A 21,329-nucleotide genomic window follows, 5' to 3' on the forward strand; every position below is an offset into this window, starting at 1 on the left:
GGTGGTGGTGTTCCCATGCATCTGCTGCCCTTGCCCTTCTAGGTGGTAGAGGTCATGGGTTTGGAAGGTGCTGTCTAAAGAGCCTTGGTGTGTTGCTGCAGTGCATCTTGTAGATGGTACACACTGCTACCACAGTGCGTCGGTGGTGGAGAGAGTGAATGTTTAAGGTGGTAAATGGGGTGCCAATCAAGCGGGCTGCTTTGTCCTGGAAGGTGCCGAGCTTCTTGAGTGTTGTTGGAGCTGCACTCATCCTGGCCAGTGGAGAGTATTCCATCACACTCCTGACTTGTGCCTTGTAGAAGGTGGACAGGCTTTGGGGAGTCAGGAGGTGAATTACTTGCTGCAGAATTCCCAGTTTCTGGCCTGCTGTTGTAGCGACAGTATTTATATGGCTGGTCTAGTTAAGTTTCTGATCAATGGTAACCCCAAGATGTTAATGGTGGGGATTCAGTGATGGTAATGCTGAATAAAGATATGATATTTAAACAAGGGATAAAATAAGCTTGTATATCAATACATTAAGATACAGCAGGAGAAAAGGATTCTGGGTTGGGAAGGACAAAGGTGAACAGACATTTTGCCTCCAACAGCCCTCCCTCTCCACCATCCCGCCATTGGTTGCTAGACAGGTCCATTTTCACAGCACACGAGCTTCCCACAGCCAATCAGAAAGTGATCAGACTTTTCGCTGCCTGACTGTCAGTCAAACAGCTACTTTCCACCTCTAATATATTGAAAACTAATCAATAACAGCATTCAAAGAAAATTTCAGAACAACACCTTTTTTTTTTGTATGGCCCCCCCGCCCCCCATGACTTTTCTCTCAGGTGTTGCTCGTAGCCGTGTCCTGGAGATTAATCTCCAATTCCTAGACAAACCTGGAGAGTTGGCAATCTGAATATGCTGGTCTAACGATTTTAGATAAACAATCGTTCAGCCAATTCAGCAGGGACAAAGTGAGTCATTGTGCACAAGATTGCTGGGAGTGTCCCGTCACACAGTGGGATGGGATTACTGAGGACCAGGCTAGTAGACATAACGTCACTTCTGATTCCCAGGGCTGTTTGCATTGCTGTGTGGAGAGGGGGCGGCGGGGTACATTTCTGGGTCTTTGGCCCAGGTGATTTGGGGTTGGGTGTGGTCTGGAGCTTTAAAGGGGAATTTAACCGTATGTTGTAGAACCAGCTGTTGTGATGAGAATGTGGAGCTCACTACCACAAGGATGTTTGAAGAGAGTAGCATAGATACTTTCAGGGGGAAACTAGATAAGGACATAAGGGAGAAAAGAGTAGAAGGATATGTCAATAGAGTGAGGTGAAGTAGGTTGAGAGGAAGCCTGTGAGGAACATAAGCACCATCATAGACCTGTGGGGCGAATGAGACCAAACTGGTGGGGTTTCTGATGAGAAAGAACAACTTGCATTTCTATAGCACTTTTCACAAGCTCAGAACGTCTCAAAGCACTTTACAGCTAACGAAGTAATTTTGAAGTGTAGTTACTGTTGTAATGTAGGAACCACGACAGCCAGCTTGCACACAGCAAGATCCCACAAACAAGAACGTGATGATGACCAGATCATTTGTTTTTGCGATGTTGGTTGAGGGTTAACTGTTGGTCAGGTCACCGGGGGAGAACTCCCTTGCTCTTCTTCGACACTGAGCCCAGGGGATCTTTTACATTCACCTGAGAGTGCGGACGGAGCCTTGATCTAATTGGTCATTTAGCCAACTCGATTGGTTGTCTTTGCACGCCCTCGGTAAATTTCCATTGGAGGGTTATCCCCTACTTGTTGGAATGTTTGATTTGAACCTCACTTGTTGTCAGTTGTAATTGTCATTGGCTCACATTTATATAGAACAATCAGACAAGTTTGATGCAAACATCTAGTTGATGTAGAAGTGTACTGCCCAAATGTGTCACCCGAAGTGTGACATTGATCATTTTGCTGGACAGAATATATTATACACACAAGTTGTATTGTTATGTAATGTACACAGGAAGGTCGTAGCTCGGCAATATCAGAGTGCATCGGCTCTGGCAATTCATCACTGGGCTGCTGTCACGATATTGAAAGTTATCTTCCTCAGGTTAATGTCAGTCATGGACAATCTGATCTCCAGTGAAACGTCTGGCGGGAAAGTTGTGTAAATTGTAAGGAAGAAGAAAAAATATCACCACGTTGTGATCAGAATGGCAGGACACTCTGAGACCCAGCTACTCAGTTTTGTTTTAATTCTTGTCCTTCGTGTTGTCCTCTGAACCTGTTGACTGTGAATGCTCGGATGCAACGTGCTCCTAGCCTCGCTTAACTTCTACTTAACACGAACATTTTGTAGTGGCAGGAGGAAGTGGAAGCAAAGTAGTTTTGTAATGAGATTTGTGAAATCTGTTCCTTTTGCGCAGTGTGACAGACTGCACACAATTAACATTTTTGCAAGATGGGTATTGACTTCAAAACATGACAGGGATATTATTAAAACATCTGCCTGGAGGAAATTGATTGGAGCTTATCCTTTTCATTAGAATCTGAGGTATTCAATCGTATCTGTTCCCCATTGGAATAAAGGGTGTTGGGAATTTGGGATATCCAAATTTTACCAGTTCACATACCAACACGAGTTGTGAATAGCAGGAGCTGTAGACTATGTGGGGAGAGATCAGTTCCCTTACATACAAATAAAAACCTTGAATACATTTTGAAGAAGATCCAATCTGGTGGTTTCCAGTCTGTAATCATTAGTCAGACGTTTCAGAGGATGTATTTTCAATCCAGGTTACTCCCATCCAGATAAGTGTAGGAAATTGCTGTCACCAGATGGAAAAGGACACGCAGTCCACCTCAGCTTATCCATCCAGTGCTGCGCTGTCAAAGGTGCTGTTTTTTGGATGAAACGTTAAAACGAAGCCCGGTCAGGTGAATGTAAAAAAAAAAAACAAATTCCACAGTATCTCGAAGAAGAGCAGGGGAGTTCTGGCCAGTGGCCTGGGCCAGTATCTATCCCTCAATCAACAGCATTGAAGGAAAAACAGATTATCTGGTCATTATCAAATTTACCTTTTTCCTAACTTGAACCCCTGTCCTACTGTCGCTGTTTAGCTTGAAGTCATGTTTCTGGCCTGTAACTTGTTCTCCTTGACTATAAGCATCAAGAAAACAGTGGTCATGGGACAAGGTGTTGCATCTCTGTGCCCTCTGCCCGCCACACTTCCTGCAGGATTCCAGCTGCCCTCCATTTCCAAGTATGGTATCATCTGCAAACTTGAGAGGCCATTTCTATTGACCTTCTGCATTGAAGTCATATCAAAGTGCCCTGTTTCAGAACTTGTGTTCTCAGTTTAAAGTAATTTTCGTACTGATCAGGGAACAGCTCAATCAACAGGAGAGAGTATGGGTTAGCTCAGCAGTGCTTACACAGACAGAAACTGGAGCTGAACTTCCAGTTGAGGATCAAAGGTTTCATGAGACATATTCAACTGAAAATGTGAAATGCTCTAGATTGTTGGGTGTCTGAATGAAATGATTACATGCGTACAAAGTGAGGGGCATAGAATTGAATAGAAATTACAACGCAACCGGATCATCGGACTCAACCACACGAGCCATAGTCCTAATCCCATGTGCCATATCCCTTTATTCCCCTATTCTTCAAGCACCAATCTAACCCTTCTTAAATATTAGTATAGTCTCTGCTTCAATCACTAACTTTGCTAGTGCATTTCACAGCCTCACAACCCTCTGTATAAAAAGTGTTTCTCCTACTCTCTGTCCTAAATCTCTTTCATTTAATCTTTGTCCCCTTGTTCTAGACACTGCACCCCTCCGCCCCTCAACTCAACCATTGGAAACAGTCTGGTTCTATCTACTCTGTCCCATTCCTTCATCACTTTAAACATCTCAAGAATAACATGCATTCATATAGCCCCTTCTTGACCTAGTAAAATATCGCAAGGCGCTTCACAGGAGCGTTATCAAACAAAATGTGACGCCGAGCCACATAAGGAGATACAGGGCAGGTGAACAAAGATAGGTTTCAAGGCGGAGAGAGCGGTAGGGAGGTGGAGAGCTTTAGGGAGGAATTTCCAGAGCTTGGTTATCAGGATAAAACCTGGTGCTGTACCCACAAGCCTCTATTGGCTATTACTAGAAGCTCATCATGTGAAAAATGGCCAAGGTTTTTGGTCATCTATTCTAATACCTATGTGGCTCGGTGTGATAACGCACCAGTGAAGTGCCTTGGGATGTTTTACTATGTTCTGGGGCGCTATATCAATGCGAGGAGTTGTTGGAAATGGAGTACCCTGGAGTAGCAAACCATGCAGGCCTCCTGGGACTTAGCCCATGTAGCAGCATGTTTAATATGCCAGATATCTAACAAGTCACACTGCTTTATCACTTGCCACAGACTCCGTTTCCTGTCTGTGTTTATCTCGGCAGCCACTGGGTTTTAGACAGCGATGTTTATTTGGGTTTTTTTTTGCCCCTGCCAATCTTTGTCTCCACACATGCAGCTACTCACCTTTAAGCGGACGCATCTCTTCAAATTTTCGTGCAGCAAGCCAAGAGTAACTGATGTGCTGTTTCCCATCTCTGCTTTTCGAGACCTCTGACAGCCAAGCCCGTAGTGTACCTGGGAATACACAGGAGGGGTAACTAGCTACAGGTTGCAGATAATTATTTGGGTTCATGCCTGCATCACCTGGAAGCTCACAGACTCCCCTCTGCCTCTTACCCTCATGATCCACAGACATTGCAAATAAATTGACCCCAAAACCTTCTGACCGTTGATGTTCATTCTGTTGCAGTGTTGGCAGAGTGTTGCAGCTTATCTTCACCAGATGTATTATAATTGCGCATTTCTTCTGTCGAAGCTCTGGGTGTGACCATAGCATAAAATTATTTTCAGTCACATTTTGGAGACGAAAGGCAATATGAACTAAATTGAGTTCTGATGAAGGGTCACTGACCTGAAATGTTAACTCTGCTTCTCTCTCCACAGATGCTGCCAGACCTGCTGAGTATTTCCAGCATTTCTTGTTTTTATTACAGATTTCCAGCATCTGCAGTATTTTGCTTTCATATAAACTAAATGATGCAATTTAAGATGGGGTGCAGGAAAAGAGAGATCTCGAGGCAAAAATCTTAAAAGCTGGCAGGGCAAGTAAAAGAAAAGCAAAATACTGCGGATGCTGGAAATCTGAAATGGAAAGAGAAAATGCTGGAAATAATCGGCAGGTCAGGCTGCATCTGTTGAGCGAGAAACATTTAACTCTCCACCTTGCTCTCACGCTTGTCCCTTAGCCCTCGGTCTACTGCAGGCTTCCAGTGAAGCGCAACATAAGCTCAAGGAACAGTTTTGATTAGGGAGCTTGCACCCTTCTGGACTCAACATTGAGTTCAACAATTTCCGACTGTAAGCTCTGCCCCCATTTTGTTGCCTTTTCTATGCAGTTTTCATTCTTGCTCTTGTTTTGATCTTGTTTTTGCTTTCAGATGGCAGCTGTTCATTCACACCTCCACGAGACACATCTTCTGTTTCATTATTTCTCTCATTACCACTCCCTTCGGCACTGCCCCTCCAACTCTTCTGTCATTTAATCTCTCCTGTCTTTTCATTCTCTCACAGACCTATCCTTTTACTCTTCTTACCACCATCCCCCATTTGACCTGCTTAAAACCTATTACGTTTCTAACTTTTCCCAGTTCTGACAAATGGTCACAGACCTGAAACATTCTTGTTTCTCTCTCAACAGAAGCTGCCATACTTGCTGAGTATTTTGAGCATTTTCTGCTTTTATTTGCCGTTTCTTTGTTCCTTTATCTGTCCCCATGATATGTTTATGGTGCGAGATTTACACTTCTGTGTAAAAAAAAGACAGACTTCCATTTATATAGCACCTTTCACAACCTCAGAACGTCCCAAAGCGCTTTACAGTCAATGAAGTACTTTTGAAGTGTTTTGAACTGTTGTAATGTAGGAAATGCGGCATCCATTTTGTGCACAGCAAGATCCCACAATCAGCAGTACAATGATGACTAGATCATCTGTTTTAGTGATGTTGATTGAGGGATAATTATTGGCCTGGACACTGGGGAGAACTCCCCTGCTCCTCTTCAAAATCGTGCCATGGGATCTTTTACATCCACCTACGGGGACAGACAAGGGCTTCTAGTTTAACGCGCTGCTCCGAAAGATGGCAACTTCGACTGCGCAGCACTCCCTCAGTACTGCACAGGAGTGTCAGTCTTGACTTCTGTGCTGAAATCCTGGAATGGAAATTGAACCCAGAACATTCTGACTCAGTGCTGAGTACTACCAATGGAGCCAAGGTTGTCACAGCTATTGTTTGAGGCCTAGCTTCTCTCCCAGGGTCAGAGAACATATAGGAGTTATGGTGGGGGTTGTTAAATCTCTCTCTCTCTCCCTCTCTCTATCACTTTCCATCTCTCTCTCTATCACTTGCAAACTCTTTCTCACAGTATTTCTCTTTGTTCACTGTCGATTTCTTGTTTTTGCTTGGTGGATTAGTTAGGAAGGGGATCTTATCAGAGTTCGTTGGAAGTAAATAGGAACGGGTTAAGGACATAAGAAATGGGAGCAGGAGTGGGCCGTATGGCTCCTTGAACTGTTTAATAAGATCATGGCTGATCTTCTCCCTCAATTCCACTTCCCACCCTATCCTCATATCCCTTGAATATACTCAACAGTGAACATCCTCAGGCCTCTGGACTAGAGAATTCCCAGGATTCACAAGTCTCTGAGTGACAAAATTTTTCCTCATCTCTATCCGAAATGGCTGACTCTTTTCCTAAGACACTCAGTACCTAGTCCGAGACTGTCAGCCAGGAGGAACAGCTTCTCAGCATCTACCCTGTCAATAAGAACATAAGAAAAAGATATTTTCTCTAAACCAGAGGTAGGGAAGAAAGAAAGGAAAGAACAGGAGTTGGACCTGCACACGGCTTGATTGCAGGATTCTGATGTGAGCTAACTAGGACGGAAACTCCCCAGTCTAACAGAGATGGTCAAACTGCATTCTGTTTGTGGAGCAGGCTATGGAAAATTGAGGCGTTGAAAGGTCATTGTCTTCCAGCAGTGATGCATCATGGTCTGCCATGGTCCCCTAGAGTTTGCCCTGTGGATTTTGGGAGGGATTTCCCGGAGTTTTTCTTGAAATTTGTCTTGTGGACAGGGCAGGCATGGATGGGTTTGATTCTCTTCTCTCACCTTGAAGTATGTTGGTGTTTGCAAGAGGACCTGTGGGAGTTTAGTATCTGCAGGGTGTCCTCATTACAGACTGGAAACCACTAAGACGAGTGAGGGGAAGTGCATGGGTTCCAGCTGTATTTTTGCCAATGGGACGAACATGAAATTGCTTGGGAACAAAAATTCAACTTAAATTTCTTGAAAGGGACAGAAATTACTTGTTTGTTGCTTTTCATTTAAGCTTTAACCCCGCCCTTGCAAAAGTTGCGTTTCTGCCGGGCGGAAAATGTATTCCCCTATAGGAATAATTTGCATCTCTAAAATTGTGGGGGAAGGCTTCTTTTGTGTGTAAACTAATTTATAAATAAGGGGTTTACGATGCAATCACGAAAGCATGCAAAGGACATTTCCCCTGCATTCTTTCTAGCGTGAAAACAATTCCTTTGTTTCCTTTATCCACTAGCTCAGGTCTCCCAAGTAAAGCAATGGTACAGGTGCAACAAGCATTTAAATTATTTGGCACTGGTGAGAACGTAAAGTAAACTTGCCAATTAAATAAGGCCAACACCCAGAATATAATGGGTCATCTTGGTTTCAGCTGAGATGTTAAACCGAGACCCCATCTACCCTCTCAGGTGGATGTATAAGATTCCCATGGCACTGTTCAAAGTGGAGAAGGGGAGTTCTCCCTGATGTCCTGGCCAACACTTTCCCTTGGGCCAACATCACAAAAGAAAACCAATTATCTTGGTGATTTTCACATTGTGAGTCTTTTTTTCTCTTTTGCCAACTACCTGGGTCGCATATAAAGTGTGGGGAGAGGGGGAAGGGTTGGCAAAGACTACAGGCCATAAAGGACCCAAAAGAAAAAAAGATCTTGCATTTATGTAGTACCTTTCATAATCTCAGGACGTCTCAAGGCACTTCACAGCTAATGAAGTACTTTTGAAGTGTAGTCACTGTTGTAATGTAGGAAGCATGGAAGCCAATCTATGCACAGCAAGCTCCCACAAATAGCAATGTGATAATGACCTGTTAAATCTGGTGAAGTTGCCCTCCACTGCTCCTTTTTTCAAAATAGTGCCATGGGGTCTCTCACATCCAACTCAGAGGGCAGACGGGGCTTTGGTTTAACGTCTCCTCTGTTAAGGTGGTCGACAAGTGCCTGATCACTCCCTCTCTCACCACATGGGACCCGAGCACCTGGCAGCCAAGAAGACCAATATTTCCTCAAGGGATGGGGGCAGAGACCATTGGATCCAGGAGGTAAGTGCCAACTCCCCACAATCGGAGCCCTCCACAACCCTTCCAGCCTCACCCTGACTTCGCTGAGGTGTCCAATTCCCCCCTTCCCAACTGCTCTCCCCCATCCACACCCCCCCCCCCAAAAAAAAGGCCTCCAACCAGTTCAAGATGTGTAATGCATCCCGAAGGTCAGTTACTTTGGCTATTGTGACCTATTGTCATTCACTACCAGAGAATGTCCTCTGCAAGACTTTAGTCTGGGTGTAGTGCCGTTCTTGACTATCAGCTGGCAGGTGAAGAGTTGGGGTCTTTATGGTGTGGCATTGATATTGGAAGGATGACAAGAAAATACATCCTTTGGTACATAACAGGCCAAAAATATCAAAACTAAGTCTATCCTGCAGCATCATTGCTCTGAGTTTGCCAGACAGTATTACCATAACCATGAATGGATATCATCTGGGCTTTATCAATGGTGACTATTCCTTTCATTGAAGCAGCCCATTCTTACATATCATTGTATGTGTAACAACGTTCCAAAGGTGGTAATGTATTGTGTAAAGCTAGTTTCGATTATGTGCCAAAGCAAATTGTTGTTATTTTTATTCTTTCATGGGATTTGGGTGTCACTGGCAAAGCCAGCATTTGTTGGGCATCCCTAATTGCCCTTGACAGCTGAGTGACTCTTAACAGCAAGCCAATCACATTGCTGTCTGGAGTCAAATGTAGGCCAGACCAGGTAATAACAGGAGATTTCCTTCCCTAAAGGATATTAGTGAACCAGATGGATTTTTATGACAATCAATGATTATGGCACATTACTCATTTTTTTTATTAATTAAACTTATAATTTAATTGAATTTAAATTCCGCCAGCTGCTATGGCGGGATTAGGACCCATGTCCCCAGGGCATTAGCCTGAGCCTCTGGATTACTGGTCCAGCGGCCTTACCACTGCATCCTCTCCCTTCCGTAATTACTTCTTTCATTACTTCATTCCTTAATTACTGGATGATTCTTTGTCAATTTATTTTTTGGTCCCAAGGACTTTGGTACAAATCCAAATTGTAGCAATACAAAACGTAGCAAGCCAGTTTACAGATTATGGGGGGGAATTTGGTTTTGTGCAATTTCTGTCCCATTGAAGCCAAAGGAAATAAGAATGGGAGGAGTTGCAAAGCGGACTACTGGCTCTCTAGTACTAGTTTTACTCGATCGCACATAATCTACCCTCTGAGTGTCTTTGCTTGTCTGATGGGTTTTTTTAAAAATCTTTTGGCTCGTTTACATAAAATGGCAAATTCAATCCAAAGACCAAATGATTCAACATTATGATGGGCTTTGATAGTAAATCAGGAGAAACTGTTTCCGAAGCAAGCGGGTTGGTAACCGGAGGACATGGATTTAAGGTAAAAGAACCGGAGGGGAGACGAAACTTTTTTTTATGCAGCGAGTTCTCATGATTTGAGAGGGTTGGCAGAAGCGGATTGAAAAGTAACTTTCAAAAGGAAATGTGAGAAAAAAGGAAAAAATTTCAGAGGAATGGGGCAAGAGAAGGGAAGTGAGACTAATTGCACAGCTCTTTCAGAGAGCTGGCACAGGGCCCATTGCACGAAGCCAGGCAGTGAAGGATAAAACTGGAGCCCAATCTTAACACAGTTGTATAAGCTTTTATTTACAGAGATACACAATCCAAACATGCATCTCCTAACTCAACAACCATAGTTTCAGTCTGTGACTATTTATAGGAGCACAAGTGAATCCCCAGTTAATGCCCAACATCTGCATACAATTAAACACACCATTAATGTACCATTAACAACAGGCACACTGTGCTGAATGGCCCCCTTCTGTACTGTACAATTCTATAACTAACTCTGTGTTCTGTTTATTGCAGGCGACAACTACAGTGCTTGTAAGTATTTTGGATGAGAATGACAATCATCCTGCATTTCAGCAACAGCAATATGACATCACCTTGGATGAAGGGCCATCAACCTTGAATTCTTTCAACATAACAGTGAACGCAACAGATCAAGATGAAGGCCCCAATGGAACCATTGCATACGCCATTGTGGATGGTAATATTGGCAACACATTCACTGTCCACAGTATCACAGTGAGTATTAAAGGTTACAATTGGAATTCCCTTTGCAATTAGGAACAGTTAGAGACGTGGCTTTGTCATGTGATCAGGGTGGGGCGGGAGGGGAGCTCACTATGGGTCATCACGCTTGGTCACATTATGAATGTAGACATGGAGTGCCTCTGGCATTTTTAGCCAATTTGTAAATATGTTCTATCAGAAAGAAAGACTTGCATTTATTTAACGCCTTGTCACAAAGTACTTCACATACAGCGATTTATTCTGCAGTGCAATGACTGTTGTTACGCAGGTAACTATCGCAGCCCTTCATGCAGAGCATGATCCCACCGACAGCTAAAAGATGACTGATGCGTCGATGTATTTCTGATGGTTTGGTGCAGGGAGGAATGCGTTGACCAGAGGCACTCAAAGCACGCTGCTTTTCTCCAAGTCGTGAACGTATAACATCCAACTTGAACCATTTGGTTCAGCTTTCAACTCTCAGCCCATCTCCAACAGGAAGACATCTCCAACAGTGCAGCATTCCCTCAGTACTGCACCGGCTGAACCGTTACTGTAGATCATGCAGTCGAACATCCTCGCTCATTTCACTGGATTTCTGCTGTGACTCTAACAGCAATCTGGCAGAATGCCTCGGGAACGGCCGAGACCTGGATAGGGCAGGTCCTGACCTGAGTTAGGAAATCCTTACAAAGGGCACAACCTCCATCCACCCCTTAACAGAACCAGCCAGTTGAGGGACTCCATACATTGGGAGTTCCCTCTCCCGCAAATATGGTGTAAGACTTGAAACAACAACAACACCTTGCATTTAGATAGTGCATTTAACGTAGCAAAATGCAAGTTGTAATCCCAAGGCACTTCACAGGAGAATTATCAAACAGAAATTGACACCTAAGGAGACATCCAGACAGTAGAACAAAAACTTGGTCACAGAAGTAGGTTTTAAGGAGCATCTTAAAGGAGGAGAGAGGGATAGAGAGGTGGGGTGATTAAAAAATCGGGACCATAATCTGTCCTAAAAGGTCCTTCATATATGGATAATATTTTCAGACTGAAGTTATACTGCAGGCATTGTTCTGTGCATTGGAAGCATGTAACAAACTGTGTTCTGTGGGCTGCTCCTATTTAACATTAGGAGAACAAGTGAGAGTGTCCATTCTCTTGTTGCATTAAGAAGACTGCACACAAAGTTTTAGGACGTTCCGAGGATGTCCAAAGGACAATATGGACATAGCGTAAATGCAGTCATGTTAATTCTTTGTTCTAGGGTCAGATCAAGGCAGTAAAGGAATTGGACTATGAGATATGTCATGGCCGCTATACACTTATCATTACAGCCACTGACCGGTGTCCAAATCCACTCCGCCGTCTGACCTCCACTGCCACTGTAAGTATTTCCGGGTAAAGAAAATGCTTTGCTGTAAGATCCAACTATTCATTGAAGCCACAAATAAAACATCAACAGTAAAATGCTGCTCAAACCATCTGCACAGCCTGTGCAATTTATTTCAAAGAAAAATAGAAGGACTTGCATTTCTATAGCGCTTTTCATGGCCACAGGGTGTTCCAAAGCGGTTTACAGTCAATGAAGTACTTTTTAAGTCTAGTCAATGTTGTAAGTTAGGAAGTGCCGCAGCCAATTTTCACAGAGCAAGCTCCCACAAACAGCAGCGTGATAATGACCAGATAATCTGTTGTGATGTTGATTGAGAGATAAATATTGGTCAGGATACCGGGGAGAACTCCCCTGCTTTTCTTCAAAATAGATCCATGGGATATTTTGTGCCCACCTGAGAGGGCAGGTGGAGCCTTGGTTTAATGTCTTATCTGAAAGGCTGTACCTCTGACACTCCAGCACCCCCTCAGTATTGCACTGGAATGTCAGCCTGGATTTTTGTGCTGAAATCCTGGAATGGGACTTGGAGCCCACAACCTTCTGATTCAAGAGGCGAGAGTGCTACCCACGGAGTCACAACTGACACCTATCCAAACCACTGTGACCATTCCTTTTTGTACTAATTATCCTTTTCTGTGGCCTCCCTAAGGGAGTTTTGTACCACTTTTTAGGCAATTTTTAAGTTGGGACACCAGAAGTAAAAGGCTGATACCACAGCCTCAGCTGACAGCCTAATAGCAAGGAAGAACATGGTGGGAAAGCATGGGGACACAGTCCACAATGAGACATTGACAATCACGAGCTACACGCCCAGGAATTCTTACAATATTCACCCTTCAAGTGCTACTCTCTCCACTCTTCTTGTAACCCTGTGCACCATCCACTCCACTATTCTAAAACTTACTCCAAAAGTTTTGGTTTCTCTGGAAATTTCACATCCTGATGCGAGTCAATGAGATGTGTGTCACTGACGAGACATTGCTGGCAAAGCTGATGTTCAACTTGAGGAAGTTGTATTTTCAGAAGTACAGCACTTTGAATGTGGCATTTAGCTAAGGCCCTGTCTGCCTGTTAGGTGGGTCTGAATGATCCTACAGCACTTTTGGAAAGGAGATGCAGCAAGTCTCCTAAACCAGATGCCCCTCTCAGTCGATGCCACCAAAAATAGACTTACTGACCAATCATCTCATTCTGTTTGTGCGGCTTTGACGAGACTTCAGCGGCACCTCCAGAAGGCCTTGAGTACTACCCTGAAATTCTGCCGACATCATGACTCCTGTAATGATGCTTGAATTCACAACCCTCTACCTTGAAAGTGGTAACACCGGAACCAAATCAGCACTGTAAGGAAAGGGTTCATCAGACTTGAAGTTTGTTAATATTATACTGATATTAATTTCTTTTTAATATTAGCTTTTAGCTTTTCCCTGTTCAGTGAGTCCCTCTTAGCAGAATGGGAGTGCAATCATAAGGTAGGCTTGCTTTATTTTATACCCAGACGTGTTTATTATAGACGCAGTGGAAAGTCTAGACAGTAAATCTAATGAAAAGACATTGCAGGCAAAGAAGCTCCCTTTGTTTATTCTGACCACTCTGATCCTACATCTCCCTTCAGCCTTGCAGGGAAGCAGGAGATGTACAACAGCTTTATAATAGCTAGGTGTCATTCCAGACAAGTGAAGATAGGAACCCTTGTTAGAGGGGTACATGGCCATCATTCTGCTGTATAGTTAATGAGTAAGGCAGTATGTTTTGGACCATCAATTCAATAAATTAACTCCTGAAATATAACATTCAATCATGGGATGGTAATATATTCCAGGGACCGTGAGTTCCAACAGGGTCACGTCTGTGAACACTCCCTGCTGCCTGATAGATGGCCTTTGTTGATTCATTGAATCCTTTTTGGTGGTGCTATCCAACTGTTTTTCAGCCTAATGAATTGATTGACAGATATAACCAGAGTTAGGGAGATGTATCATAGGAGCTGGAATATGCGGATTGTGGTGGAGGTACAAAATGTTGGTGTAGGGACAGATACTTTCGAATTAGATTTTAAGGTCAGATCAACTTGAGCTCAGAACTGTAGTGTGTCTGGATTCTGCAGCAAGTTGGTTTGCATTGCACCAGGCCAGAACTGTACAAGCCACACTCCGTTTAATTTCCATACATCTCAAGCTGTGATGACTAAGCGATCCGAACAATTGTTTGTTTAGTCTCACAGCACCCTCTGGATGATCCTCTGATCAAGTGTTGGCCGCTGACCTCTCTCTTTTCTCTGCCAGCCAGGGTGGTAAGGGTCTGGAACTCACTGCCTGAAAGGGTAGTTGAGGCAGAAACCTTCAACTCATTCAAAAGGAGTCTGGATATGCACCTCAAGTGCCGTAATCGGCAGGGCTACGGACTAAATACTGGGAGGTGGGATTAGAATGGGTGGGTTGTTTTTAGGCTGGCACAGACATGATGGGCCAAGTGGCCTCTTTCTATGCCTTAAAATTTCTATGATTCTATTGGGATCGGTCAGTGATTGACCTTGACCAGTCTAGCAAAGTGTTGCTTTTATTTTGTTTGAATGCGTGGAGACAGACAGAGGCACACTTGGGTCATTAACTGTGATCAGAGAGGAAGAACATTTGATTCAATCTGTCCAGTTTGAGCAGAATTTAGTTAAAAACCAATGTTCAAGAAGGAGATCCAAATTGAGTTCCCTCTTAAAACATAAATGTTGAAATTGCTACAATTTAATAAATCTGTTTTTCTCCTGTTGTAGGTAATTGTCAACGTGAATGATATAAACGATGTGACCCCAAGATTTCGTCACACTTACGAGGGTCCATTTGACATCACCGAGGGTCAACCAGGTCCAAGAGTCTGGACATTCCTTGCAAAAGATGAAGACTCGGGCCCAAATGGGCAAGTAGAATATAGCATCATAGCAGGAGATCCCCTTAGTAAGTTTGAACAAAATAAGTTACGCAGTCTGTAAAGTGTGGGGGCTAATTAATGATCTACACCCTCTCCAAGAAATATTAATGGATTCAATATAAAATAATTACAGTTTTGCGTTTTCAGTTTAAGAAAAGGTTGAGGCGAACAACATAAATGCCTTTAAGGGGAAGCTAGTAGATGAGGGAGAGAGGAATAGAAGATTATACTGATCGGGTGAAGACCACTATAACAGGGGGCAGAAGAATTCCATCACATCATGCAAGCAACCGTGATTTGGGGATTTTGAAAATTCACCAATCTTGCGTAGGTAACATCTGCTAGTGTGGAGTAATATTAAAAAAGACTTGCATTTATATAGCACCTTTCATCGCCAAAGGATGTCCCAAAGCACTTAACAGCCAATGGAGTGATTTTGAATAAAAGCAAAATACTGTGGATGCTGGAAATCTGAAATAAAAACAGGAAGTGCTGGAAATCTTCAGCATCTGTGGAGAGAAACAGAATTAATGTTTCATGTCTGTGACCTTTCATCAAAGCTTTTGAAATGTTGTCACTGTCATAATGTAGGAAAAAAAGCAGCCAATTTTCACACAGAAAACTCTCTCTCAAATCAGCAAAGTGTTAGGGATCAGATAATCTGCTTTTTAGTGATGGTGATTGATGAATAAATATTGGCCAGGACACTGCGGAGAATTCCCCTGCTCTTTGAAGTATTGTCATGGGATCTTTTATGTCCACCTGAGAGGGCAGATGGGACTTCAGTTTAACATTACATCCAAAAAATGCATCTCTGACAATGCAGCACCCCTCAGTACTGCATTGGGAGTGTCAGCCTCGATATCTGCACTCAAGCCCTTGGAGTGGGACTTGAAACCACAACCTTCTGACTCGAGGCAAGATTTCTATCCACTGAGCCACAGCTAACATAAGGACAAGCAGAATGTGTTCATCCAGTTCAATCATAGTTTTTTTGCAAATGTCTAAGCTTTTTTTTTTGTCTTTAAGAGGTTGCTGACCAAAGTCAATCAGTAGCAGCGAACTCTGTCCATTAAAGGAAGACGGTGTTGTCCACATGGACAGACTCATTCCCAGAGTAATAGTCAAAGAGCTATATGTGGCAATCTAGAAAAGCACAATTCCCGTTTCGGAAGAATTGAGAACATTTTGTTAATGTGAAAAAGTGTATCGCAATCCTTCAAAAGCCTTTTTGTTTCCTGATTTCTAGCATTTATTGCCATTCTGTGCTTGTCACATACGCAATGCGATTGCGAGAGATCTAGCATGAGAAGGGTGGCAAATGATACAGTACACAAGGCTTATATCATTTTGCAAAATAGTAGAAAACAGAAAAGGGGTATGGAGAGGTTAGCAAAGGAGAAAGATAGATTATGACAAGCACAGTGCCTTATAACAGCATTACTCTGTCAGCAATCCCAGTGGTATTTTATACGCAGTGGTTTTTACATGTTCTGCAGATAATGCCTGAGGAACATTCCCTTTTTTTGATTTACAGATGAGTTCATTATTTCTCCAGTAGAAGGGGAGCTTCGTGTGAGAAGAGACGCTGAGTTAGATCGGGAGAGTGTTGCATTTTATAACCTAACCATAATGGGCAAAGACAGAGGAACCCCATCACTGAGCAGTACGGTTAGTGCTTAGTCTGTTCACACTCCCAACACCTCGTTTTGATATAAGCACACAGCATATTCCTGTCAGCCAACCTTGTAAATCTCCCGGGTTTTTGGACAGTAATTGTTATCAAGCAATAGCCTGCCCTGTAATTAAGGATAGGCAGGTTAATTCATGTATGTCCCTCCTTCCATTAGGCTTTTGTTCTCAATCCATCAAAGAAGATGTCTTTCAACTTTCCTCCTTCCTCTCTTTCTTAATTTCTTCCTCATTTTCCTTCCTATGTTCTTTCCTCCTCTTGTTCCTTCACTCTTTCCTCCTCTTTAGTTCTTTCTGTTACATTTGCACAACGCAGGCACAGGCCATTATCTCTGTCATTAGAAAGTATCCGGGTTTGTGGCCCAAATGAAACAGCAGCAGGGACCCTCTGATCAAAGGCGCCCTGAGGAGGTCCATGGCTAATAGAAGCTTTCTGATGATGGCTCCAGGACTTCGCCCTGCACTGAAAAAAAAAAATTATGCGCCAGGATATTGAGAATCTGTTTGGGCATAAAACAGAATTTCTGTTCCCTACTTGCTCAGCTTCAATTGAATTGAAAATCTTCAAACACCCTGAAAGCAAATGAGAAGTCTAATTCAACATTACAGACTTCCCAGTGCACTGACAAAACCCTTTAACCCAAGTACAATATCAATCCTTATGGCTTGGCCCAAAATTTCGTTAATCCTTTAACCTGCAAGCCATGTTCTGTATTATGCCCTGTTTTATAATGGAAAAACTTGAGAGGAAGTGCGAGCAAACATAGGATTTTCAGGATGTATATTAATTTGGATAAGCTTGATCAAATCCCAGTAGTAAGTGCGAGTCATGTTTATTCTGCTGGTACTGATGGCCTGTTTCTTTCAGTGACCCGACTGGAGTGTTGTGTCCGATTCTGGGTATCGCACTTGGAGAGGGTGCGGAGAAGATTTACCAGAATGATACCAGGGATGAGGGGCTTCAGTTATGTGGAGAGACTGGAGAAACTGGGATTGTTCTCCTTAGAGCAGAGAAGATTCAGGGGAAATTTGATAGAGGTGTTCACAATCAGGATGGGCTTTGATGGAGTAAATAAGGAGAAACTGTTTCCTCTGGCAAAAGAGTCGGTAACCAGAGGACACAGATTTAAAGTAATTGACAAAAGAGGCAGAGGGGGTCTTTACACAGTGGCTTGTTATGATCTGGAATGCACTACCTGAAAGGGTGGCAGAAGCCGATTCAATAATAACTTTCTAAAGGGATTTCGATAGAAACTTAAAGTGGAGAAATTTGCAGGGCTATGGGGGAAAGAGCAGGGATGAGTGAAATTAATTGGATAGCTCTTCCAAAGAGATAGCAGGGCTGAATGGCCTCCTAAGATTCTGTGATTCTGTTCTATGCAGATACTAGTCGGAGTACGTGTCCTGGATATAAATGATAATGATCCTGTGCTCCAGAACATCCCCATGAACTGCACCATCAGTGAAAACACAGCCGTGTCCACAAGTGTCACCAGGGTTCTGGCCACTGACATTGACAGTGGCCGCAATGCTCTCCTCACCTTTAGTATCACCGCAGGAAACACCGAAAATGCCTTTTTCATCAATGAAACAGTTAAGTAATTTATTGATTTAAGTGCACGGATGTTACATGATTTATATTAATAATAAAACATACATGAGGCACTAAGTCTCATTCACCCATCACCCCCTGTGCTCGCTGACCTATATTGTTTCCCAGTCCAGCAGATATCATTCTAATCCTTGTGTTCAAATCCTTCCAAAGGCTTGCCCCTCTATTTCTGAAACCTCCCCCAGCCCTACAATCATCCGAGATCTCCGCATTCGGTTAGTGGGCATACTTTCAACCACCTAGGTCCGAAGCTTTGGAATTTCACTCCCTAAACCTCTCCGCATCTCATCCCTCCTTTAAGATGCTTGTTAAAACATAGCTGTTTGTTTTGGTCACATGTTGTAATGCAGCCTCCTTTGGCTCGATGTCAGTTTTTTTTCCCATTATGCTTTTCTGGAGCATTTTGGGATGTGAAAGGTGCTATATAAATGCAAGTTGCTCCTGAAATATTGTTGGTGTTGACTGTGTTAAAGTAAAGTTTCTACCTCCAGTATCTAAGATTCAGCAGCATAGCTCAGTCTGCAGCATATTCTCCTTCTGCTTCAAACGGTTGTGGGTTCCACTTCACTCCAGGATTTAAGCACATAATCTTAGAGTCATTGCAGGTCAGAAGGAAACCATTCAGCCTATCAAGCCCATACTGGCTCTCTGTAGAGCAATCCAGTCAGTCTCATTGCCCTGTTCTATCCCCATAGTCCTGCAAGTTTATTTCCCTCAGGTGCCTATCCAATTTCCTTTTGAAATCATTGATCGTCTCTGCTTCCACCACCCTCATAGGCAGTGAGTTCCATGCCATTGCCACTCGCTGCGTAAAAAGTTCCTCCTCACATCCCTCCTCTATCTCTTGCCCTGTGTCCGCTAGTCCTTGTACAATCAGCTAATGGGAACAGCTTTTAATTGTCTGCCTTATCTAAATCTGTCATCATCCTGTGCACCTCTATCAGATCTCCCCTCATTCTCCTTTCTCCAAGGAGGATAACTCCAGCTTCTCCAACCTCACGTTGTAACTAAACTCCCTCATCCCTGGAACCATTCTGGTAAATCTCCTCTGCGCCCTCTCAAGGACGTTTACATCCTTCCTAAAGTGTGATGACCAGAACTGGATGCAATACTCCAGTTGCTGTCTCTAGTTGGGGACTAACCAGAGCTTTAAAAATGTTCAGCATAACCTCCTTGCTTTTGTACTCAATACCTCTATTTATGAAGCCCAAGATCCCACATACTTTGCTAACTACTGTCTAATATGTCCTGCCACCTTAAACGATCGATGCACATGAACCCAAGGCCCTCTGTCCATGCACGCTCTTTAGAACTGTGCCAGTAAGTGTATATTGTCTCTCCCTATCCCCTCTGCCAAAATGCATCCTCACTGCTGTGTGATTAGAAATGCTTTTTGCATGGGTATCTGAATTTATTTGTGATTCCTTGCTCATGTTAATGTCTCCTGTGATTTGCGTTACAGTTTGGCGTCATCTACGTGAACAGACCATTGGACAGGGAACAGACTGCTGAATATCGACTCACCATCACAGTCAAAGACAACCCGGAAAACCCAAGACACGCTCGAAGAGTAATTATTTTAAACGCTATTGGACACAGTGTTGCTACAAATGACCATGTCATCTTAGCATTTGGAGATACATTGAAGAACATGTTTTTTTAGTAAAACTTCACCAGGATGTATATATTAATATTTATATGGAATCATAAAATGATACAGTGCAGGAGTTTAGCACCTAACGTAATAAATAGGAGCAGGAGTAGGCCATGTACACCCTCAAGCCTTCTGCACCATTCGATAAGATCATGGCTAAATGACCTCAACTCCACATTCTCGCCCTATCCCTCTATACCTTGATTCACTTAGGGTCCAAACATATATCAATATCAGCCTTGAATATATTCAATGACTGAGCATCCACAGATCTCTGGACGAGAGAAAAACCAAAGATTCACAACCCTCTCGGTGAAAAAATTCTCCTCATCTTGGTTCTAAATGGCCAACCTCTTATCCTGACACTGTGACCCCTAGTTTTAGTTTTGAAAGAGCAATTTAATTGATCTCACTCCTTTGCTGTTTCCCCATAACCCTGCCATTTTTTCCCCTGTTCAAGTATGTATCTGATTTCCCTTTTGAAAGGTATTGAATCTGCTCCCACTACCTCTTAATGCGAAGAATTCTAGATCACAACAACTCCATCAAAAAAAGTCTCCTCAACTCACTTCTGGTTGTTTACCACTTTAAACATCACATACAATATTGATTTACTGGAATAGTACCAGGGATTGGGGATTGTAATTATGAGGAGAAATCTGAAAAACTCCCTCCATCGGAGCAGAGAATGTTCAGGTGAAATCTAATAGTCTAATTTCCAAATTTTGAAAGGGTAAAAAGCAAAGGATTATTTCTACTTTTCAGTAAATCAGGAGCAAAGGAGCATAAATTGGGGAATAAATACCAGTCATTTGTAAGGTAGAGGAAATGTTTGACTCAAAACATTATCTGAATTGGGTTTTTTTTTTGCGAGGCAAAGGTATGGACCCAAGGAGAGTAGATTAAATTGAGAAACTGATCAGTCATGATCTAATTGAATGGCAGAACATGTCAGTGAGGCTAAATGGCCGCTTCCTGTTTCTTGTCTTCCTAGAATATAAAATCCATCCAAGTTGTATAAACACTAGAAGTAGGAAGATATTAAAGAGCAGGATAATGATACCTAGGAATGATCGATCTGATATGGAGCCAGCCTGGTATGATGAGCCCAGTGACCTCAAAAGCCACAAAATCAAAACTTAATTTGTTTCAATCAGACATTTGAATCCCAAGTTTGGATTCCTGCCTTGAACTCATTCCAAGATATTTGCTATTTTTCTGTTAATTTTAAGTGGTTGCTTTGTATCCAGTGCAGGAATGAACTGTGAGTGTCCGTGTCAGTGATACACACCTGATGCGTGGTAAATTATTAATGAGTATTTTTCAGTGAATTACTGAGAATTTTCACTGCTGGTGTGTATTTAACTGGAGAATGACTGTCCTATGGTGCAGGTCTAGAAACATTTGGGAGTAGAAGGTTCACTTTCGGGTGCGTAACCAACCATGCACAGGTAGCATGCACCTGAACTTCACCCGTACCTATATTCAAT

At 42.9% G+C, this 21,329-nt stretch overlaps 1 protein-coding gene across 12 annotated transcripts in view; it reads left to right on the forward strand.

Moving 5' to 3' along the window:
• Nucleotides 1-21,329, forward strand: part of cdh23 (cadherin-related 23) — a 658,884-nt gene that overhangs the window by 572,464 nt on the left and 65,091 nt on the right. For 10 of the 12 annotated variants that reach the window (XM_068020420.1, XM_068020419.1, XM_068020423.1 and 7 more), the window contains 6 exons: nucleotides 10,348-10,569; nucleotides 11,828-11,947; nucleotides 14,727-14,907; nucleotides 16,419-16,552; nucleotides 17,957-18,166; nucleotides 19,648-19,755. In XM_068020420.1, the coding sequence (XP_067876521.1) occupies nucleotides 10,348-10,569; nucleotides 11,828-11,947; nucleotides 14,727-14,907; nucleotides 16,419-16,552; nucleotides 17,957-18,166; nucleotides 19,648-19,755 (975 nt within the window). Of the gene's footprint in view, nucleotides 1-10,347; nucleotides 10,570-11,827; nucleotides 11,948-13,396; nucleotides 13,429-14,726; nucleotides 14,908-16,418; nucleotides 16,553-17,956; nucleotides 18,167-19,647; nucleotides 19,756-21,329 lie in introns of those variants that run through there. The other 2 variants (XM_068020432.1, XM_068020430.1) reach the window with 2 other exon arrangements.

Source organism: Heterodontus francisci, chromosome 42 (assembly GCF_036365525.1).
Source record: "Heterodontus francisci isolate sHetFra1 chromosome 42, sHetFra1.hap1, whole genome shotgun sequence".
Lineage (NCBI taxonomy): Eukaryota > Metazoa > Chordata > Chondrichthyes > Heterodontiformes > Heterodontidae > Heterodontus > Heterodontus francisci.